This window comes from Cariama cristata, unplaced genomic scaffold, assembly GCF_000690535.1.
Source record: "Cariama cristata isolate BGI_N322 unplaced genomic scaffold, ASM69053v1 scaffold19010, whole genome shotgun sequence".
Lineage (NCBI taxonomy): Eukaryota > Metazoa > Chordata > Aves > Cariamiformes > Cariamidae > Cariama > Cariama cristata.
This window is the reverse complement of record NW_009596589.1, coordinates 17,158-24,778: the sequence shown is the minus strand read 5'-3', so window position 1 is coordinate 24,778 and position 7,621 is coordinate 17,158. Positions and strand designations below refer to the sequence as shown.

At 37.8% G+C, this 7,621-nt stretch overlaps 2 protein-coding genes across 3 annotated transcripts in view; one reads left to right on the top strand and one right to left on the bottom strand.

The window, feature by feature from the left end:
* Nucleotides 1-2,546: 2,546 nt before the first annotated feature.
* RHOQ (ras homolog family member Q) lies at nucleotides 2,547-4,877 on the top strand (the record flags this gene model as incomplete). The annotated part of the gene is made up of 3 exons (XM_009706790.1): nucleotides 2,547-2,756; nucleotides 3,505-3,600; nucleotides 4,341-4,877. Coding segments are annotated over 3 exons (462 nt in total), but the record flags the coding sequence as incomplete, so codon positions are not given.
* Nucleotides 3,423-7,621, bottom strand: part of PIGF (phosphatidylinositol glycan anchor biosynthesis, class F) — a 21,159-nt gene continuing 16,960 nt past the window's right edge. Inside the window, exons 5-6 of one of the 2 annotated variants that reach the window (XM_009706809.1) lie at nucleotides 4,922-5,055; nucleotides 3,423-3,568 (exon numbers count right to left, since the gene is read on the bottom strand). In XM_009706809.1, the coding sequence (XP_009705111.1) occupies nucleotides 4,942-5,055 (114 nt within the window). In that variant the 3' untranslated portion in view covers nucleotides 3,423-3,568; nucleotides 4,922-4,941. Of the gene's footprint in view, nucleotides 3,569-4,880; nucleotides 5,056-7,621 lie in introns of those variants that run through there. The other variant, XM_009706801.1, reaches the window with a different exon arrangement.

The window sequence follows — 7,621 nt, the reverse complement described above, 5'->3', positions numbered from 1 at the left end:
GCCCGGTGCAGATGGGACAGGGTATAAATCAAAAGGCGTATAAATAGATGCAGGGGCAGGAAAGGAGTTCAGCAACGCACATGCCTTAAAGAGCGGTAATGTTGCTCACTTCCAGATGACTGCTGATAAATAGGTGGGAAGTAAGGTGCAGTACCAAGATGTGGCTAACTGTACAAGGATTTGTATCAAATGGGATTAAAAAAGATAAACTAAATATGAAAGTTTTGAAGTTAACCATGCAAATGTAACTCGGCTTTGAGATCAGAAAATAATTAGTATTTGCTATGAATAAAAGGTCCGTCTGTAATTTGAAAGGGATTAACTAAAGAGATATTTTAAGGTCAACGGGCTAACAGTAATTTCTGGTGACAGTGAAGTGTTTTCTCCATTCCAGGATTTAATGCAGACAGTATTCTAGATATTGTAACCCAGATGTGAGATTTTCAGAAAATGTTGAGTGTAGTGAAGGCAACTCTTTGGTGGTAGGAACAAATTATGACTTTAAACTAGTTGGGTTTTTTTTTAAGAAAACCTATTCAGTAATACGCCACATGTGATTTAGTAGAGCTGAATTTGAGAGCAGCTGATGGATCTGCCTTTGTGTTCTTGCATGCAGATTTTGTACTCCAGGGACCAGTGTAATTTGCAGTTGGGAAGCTTCTTTTAGGATTTTGATCTCCACCCCAGAAAACAGTGGCAGCCCTGAGCAGCATCTAACTATATTCAGTAGTAGAAGTGAAACGTAAAATACATGCTTAAAAAAAGAACTGAGTCTTGAATAGTTCCAAGTTGCTGTTGTGATGTTCTTAAAAGTTATTTCTGCTTTCTATGATGAATGTCCACAGATGTGGAAAAGAAATGCTTACTGTTTTTTTTCTTTTGAATCACGATAGGAGCCTGACAGTAGCAGGGAAACAACTGATCTTCCGAAAGGCCTGTCAGATGTTGTAGTTTCACAGTAGTGTCTGTCAGTTACTGTGGTTGTGAAACTGGGAGCCCGTGTTTACAGCTAAGCATGCTCTAGCTTATTGACAAAATTGCAGAGTATACCAGACTGGCAGTAGAGTGTATAATCAAAAGGGCACATGAGCATACTGATTACAAACAAGAATATTGTGTAAATAAACACTGAAGAGTACTGGCCAATGGTCACCTCCTTACTAGTGCAGAATCTCCTCCAGTGATTGTCCTTCCTCCGTTTCAGGCCGAGGATAACTGCCCTCTTCCCATAGCTATGGACTTCCAAATGAAAAGATGGGTCTAGCAGACACTGTTCTGAGGAAGTTCTCACGTGTTTTCTGAAATTCTAGTGACACCATCTTTAAAACTTAACAATTAATGAATGAAGGGCTTTTTTGAGGGTGCAACTGTAGGTTAATAATCTGGTAATGTGACTGTTGCCAAGGAAACAAAAATTTAATTTTCTGGCTCACTTCAAACATGGAGGTGAATTACATTTCTGTCTCTACTTTTAATGAACAAATCGTTCCAGTATTTGTGAGATTTAATTAAGATGGGGAGCTTACATGGGGAAGAGGGAGGCTGCAGCAGCAGCTATATAAACTGGTGTTTATTGTGGAAGAGAAGGAATAAAACCACCATTCTTTACTGTCTCTGCAATGCCTGGGCTCAGTCTTAGTTATCTATGTTAAAAAAAAAGCCTAAGGTAGGAATGGTAAGGCATTGGTTCACTGCCATAGACCAAAGGAAGCCTTGCAGAGAGAAGCTGGGGCATGTTCCCTCCTGCTCTTAGCTAAAAGGGCAGAATCCACCTTCTCTCTTGCTAGAGAGAACTCTGCTTTATAAGAGGGACAATGCTGCTAGGTACATCTGTTGCCACAGTCTTGTATGCCCTGGCAGTAGGACTGGTGGCTTTAAATGCTATGGCTCTAAATGACCTAAATAAAACTCTTTTCACACTAACTTCCCCCCAAAAAGGGCAGTAATGTTCCCCTAATAGTGTTCTTGATCCTTAATTTCTGTTCCTTCCCACTCTTTGCTGGGCTTGCTTACAGAAAGCAGAGTCTGGACAAAAGTTTCGATCCTTACTTCGTCTGCCCCACTAGCAACAGTATAGCAAGGTTTCTAAGAGACAGAAAGAAAATTCTAAGGAGGGCCTTAAATATCACCTCTACACATGATCTGAAAGAGAACATTTAAGTGCATTAAATAGCCTTAATCTATCCTAGCTTTGTATAACCTGGATGGCTCTACAGCAGTCACATCTGCTCATTTCTCTTTGGTCAAATGCTAACCTTTGATCTGCAAGTATGTTTGAAGCATAAGGCTTTTTTTTTTCTTTAAGTGACAACTTTTTAAAGGGTAGTCTTCTGTATATTCTCGTACAGAAGTAAGTTTCTATTGGTACTAACACACTTTTCTAAATATTTATATTCACCTATAGTTACCCTCATACGGAGATTTTGCTCTTAACAGCCACAATAACTAACCTGGAATAGTTGTAAACATTCAGAAAGTTTGCCTCAACAAAATTCCTGAAATATGAATACAGTTTCTGAATATAACTGTTACAATCAACAAAATACAAGCAACAATTTAATATTGCAGATAACAGAATTTTTCTTTCTCAGGAAGACTATGATCGTCTGAGACCTTTATCTTACCCTATGACCGATGTCTTCCTTATCTGCTTCTCAGTGGTAAACCCTGCTTCATTTCAAAATGTGAAGGAAGAGTGGGTACCGGAGTTGAAGGAATATGCACCTAATGTTCCCTTTTTACTAGTAGGAACGCAGGTATATCTGGTTTTCTTCTATTTTCAACAATTCAGATCATTGTATGGGTGCCTTTTCTTTGGGCTGGAAGTGCAGGCCCGAGAGGACCTGAGCAGCACCTCTTTCTGGCTTTGGAGGAACGACCCTATCAAGTGGCAGAAAAACCTAGATCTGTGTTGTTCTATAATAAGCTACCTCCATTTTGTTAAAATATATGCATTGTAAACAGGGTGGCAAGATTGGCTGTATTTCTCCATGTGACTTTTATGAAGTCATGGGACTTAGGGAATAAAATTCTCTGTTCATTCCCATGTTACTGGAATTGGGTCTACAACTATTGATCATATCCAGTATTTGCTGAGGCAAAGGAGCAAGGGGAGAAGTGAGACAATTTCCTCTTGCTTCTTGTGGACACTGGACTGGGCTTCAATTACAAAGTGACCCACGTGTTGGTATTATGTTTGGGTTAATCTTTCTGCCACTGATGGATATATGTTCTGGTATTCTGAGATGATCACATCTAATTGAAGAGCTGAATTACAGAATAAACGTTTGTTCCTTCTGGATTAAAAGTACTAGTTCAACGCTTAAATTTCCAGGGAATTTTGGATCAGGAAGGGTCCACAATCTGAATCATGACATGACTCCATTTTTATAGAAGTAATACTCCATTAAATAAATAATTCTGCTTTAAAAAGAGGGTATCATATAGCCTGCTGACTTTTGTTTAGAAAAAGTATTCCAACATGATTGCAATCTTTCTTGCTAGATTGATCTTCGTGATGACCCAAAAACTCTGGCAAGACTGAATGATATGAAAGAGAAACCTGTATCTGTGGAGCAAGGACAGAAGTTAGCAAAAGAGGTAAACTAGATACTCCTAAATGATACCAAGTAGCAAAGAAGCAAAAAACCCTATTTCCAATTGACTTTTTCTTCCTTTACCACTTTGCTAATTTCTTTTACCAGTCAAGGTATGAAACCTTATGACTGGTTACGAGTTAACTGTTTTTAGTTACATTGTTAAATACAGCGAACAAGCAGACCTGTGTAATAGCACTTCCCTGTTAGTAATAGTTCTAAGTTTCTGTGTACACACTTGTAAAAACTACATATGCATTAGTCAGAGAGAATTAAAATCATAGAGTGGTTGAGGTTGGAAGGGACCTCTCCTGCTTAAGCAAAATGTCAGAAGCATCTTTAAAAAATTATTTGAGAATGCTATACTATCATCTTAACACACTGCGTGCATAATGCTTATCAGGACACTTATTTATAGAGTCTTATTTTTGAAACATAAATTGGTCATGTAATTCTTTTTTGCTGTTTAATTATCAAAAATACCTTAGGACTCCACTGCCAATCCAAAGAGCTTATTTAATATGCTTCCTTTATAAACCAAACCAACTTAAATACATTCCAGATCTTTGCTCAAAAGACAAATCTTCTTTTCTCCTCCAGGGGGATGCACACGCAGATAACTTTTCTAGATCACAGCCAAACACTGTGATGTCACTAGAGAAAAACAAAGAAAAGGCAGAACTGCACAGATAGAACTCAACAGCTGAAATATATTGCTATTGAATTAACTTATTTTCTTGACAGATAGGAGCCTACTGCTATGTGGAGTGTTCAGCTTTAACACAGAAAGGACTGAAGACCGTTTTTGATGAAGCTATTATAGCCATTCTAACTCCAAAGAAACACACAGTGAAGAAGAGAATAGGCTCAAGATGCATAAACTGCTGTTTGATCACGTGAGAGACATTTGACAATGGCCAGGCTTACTGTGAAATTCTACTGAATTTAAATACAATGCATTAAGTACACAGCAAACTTGTTACAGGTTTGAAAGCTAAAACTACGATTCTGCCTTCTACAACCAACGAAATCCAGAGGAGTAAAATCAAACTCAATGAACTTGTAATAAGAAGCCACCACATCTGTTACAAATACTTTATTCAGACTGGAAGGTACAATCTCTCAGGGTTACAGAGTCTAGAGGAAGCAAAAACTGCACCATGCTGAAACGGCATCTATGTGATTTTTATTGAATGGAGATGCTTGGCCTGAAATAATCTAAATGAATTTGGGTAGTCTTCTGCTTTGACTATACATATATATCTCTCTCTTAAAAAAACCCCCAACTTTTGCACAGTCTGTATGGAATCTGCACAAAGAAATACCTTGTCTCTCTTTGCTCCAGTTATCTGCTTTTGTATGTAAGCTGCTTTCGGTTCCAGTGTATCCACAGAGGTGCAATAATCAGACCAGCCACATAGCCAAAGGTAGCTCCGAGGGAACAGGAAATGGGCCAGACCTGAGGGGAGAACACAAGGTAAAAGCAGAAAATGAGGAAAATGTTTGTGGTTTTTTGTACTTCGTGAGCACAAATTCTCAGTGTAATCTAGGTACTGAAAGACAGTACAGTCTTACTCTACTTTAAAGCTTGACGTGCTTTCCTAAAAATGCCAAAAGTGTAACAATTATCTTCATCAACACTAAATGCTGTTGTACAGTTTTTAATTAATATGCATTAAAATGTAACCAGGCTTCTGGCTATTGCAGACTTTAGTTCGATATTCCCAAAACTATGTGAAAAAACTTGCAAGTAGTTATATCCCTATAATGTTCAGCTAACCTCACTTCCTGTTCTGCTGCACACGTTTGGAAACCTACAGATTTCTTGGTGATTTCTCCTTCCAATCTGTCATGGTGTTCTGAAACTTTCAAAGTTGTGTATAAATGAACTAATATTCAAGTAAGGCCAGCGACTGAGATGGATAGGGAGTTTTGGTGTTTGTTTTTGGTTTTTTTTGGGTTTTTTTTGTCTTGAAAAGTAGGCAAAAGGATGAATCTCCCTCTGGCCAGGAATAGGGAGGAAACATACATACGGAAACCGACTGAACATCTTGCACCCAGTTCAGCAAACATGTAGTAAGCTAGTTATGTTAAAGACAGCTTTAATTATAAACTGTATTTTCTAGTATAAGAACATGGAACTGGCTCAGTACAGCTGACTAACTTTCACAAACCATCTAGTACTGAGGCAAAGAAGTAATGGGATTCTCCCCCCACTTTTTTTTTTTTTTTAAGTTGCTATTGATTTGCAGGGAGGAGTGGCCAAAGCAAAACTTAACCAGTCTGTCCTCAGATGTAGCTTATATTACCAGTCAACTACATACTGCATTTGATGAAAGTCTCAGCTAAGCTAGTGATTAAAAATACTTACTGTAGAATAAACTGAATTCCTATCCCTCTTCAAAGTTCTCCTTTGCATATTTTTTTTGCAAGAAAAATTTTGCACTTCCTGCTGTACAGTGCATGTTTCTGAAGCACGTACAGACTGCACTCTCCTGGTTTTTTGATTTTTAAATTAAGGGGTATATTTCCACCTTCTATAGTACTTGAGACTGAGAATGCACTAGACATTAAAGAAAATATCCACAGCTAAGTGTCCAGCCTTCTTTTCTACTTCATTTTGACTTGCAATTCGTGAATATCAGATGAACTTACTCTTAATGGTACTCGTTCCTCCTTTCATTCATTTTTCTAGCTCTGATTCTTCTCTTCCTTATCACTTGGAAAAATATATTTATTCACATCCTTTGATCATGGGAATTTTAAAAAACTAGGAATAAGAGTAACGTATTTTGTCCTCGGCTGTTTCATCTTCACATTCCTTAGCGTTTGCAGTTTTATATATTATTTGGAGGTCTTAAGGAGTGTAGCAAAGATTATTATAAACAAGGTGCCTTAGGTACTCTTTATTGACCCTGTTTCATTCTTCCATTTTCAGACATTCTGTCTCTGCTACTTGTTTTTGTTGCTGAATATTTTGGCTGTTGCCTCTCAAACCAAAGATTTGCTTGTTTTCATTCATTCAACAGTGGTATTGTAGATCTTCTATAAAAAGCCTTGAGATGCTTTGGCATGGTAAGATATTATGTATATTTAAAACTCACATGAGTTTGTGGCCTTGGCTAAACTTACGTTTCAGGTGGATCTTTTCAACTTTTAAATGAAATGTAATTAAGTTATTTCTAGCATTTTGCATATTACATATCTAAAGGACAAAACAATTAAAAAGTCCCTGCAACCCCAGCTGCTCACTCAGTAACATTTAATTGGAACAGGAGTCATATTGTCTTATCCACTGATGAAGTCAAATACCACTCTAATTATCCACAAAACTATGGACAGAGGCTTCATAACTCAGTGGTCTTTTTATATCAAATTCTGAGTGATCAATGATCCTTCATTAAATTTTACCTACATTAGGTGAATCTGTACTTGCCTGTTTGCTTCTCAGAAGTATAGGTAGATGTTGGACTCCACATTTTTCATGTTCCCTTAACTAGAGAGCCAATATCCCTGATGACCCATTGACTCTCTATCTTTTGGTATTTTGTGTATAGTGGGCGATTGTTGGTACAATTAAAAGGATCTCTGATGATTGTTGTAGCTTCTTTTACCTGACTGAACTGCAACTTGGAACACGTTTTTTCAATAGTTATGTAACTTTTAATATTAACTATGCCTCTGTCTGTCTGCCAAAACAATCAGTTCTTGCTTTGCTTTTTAAAAATCACTGTTACCTTACAGAAGTTTCAGGCTGTCTCACTTAACATACAAATCTGACCTCTGAAATCCAACCCTCATCAATGGCAGCTGGCAAAGATAAGGGGCAAAGGGAAGAAACCATAAAACACTCCATCTCACTATCTACGAATGAGTCAGAAAAGAAGCACCACTTCATCCATTCTAGTGGCATAGAACAGGAGGGTACTAGGTGAGGTAGTCATTCTTGTAGTCAGACGGCCCAAAGTAGTTCTGAAGGCAGTTTGATTGGCCTTTTGAAAACTCCCTAAGCACAGGAGTTAAAA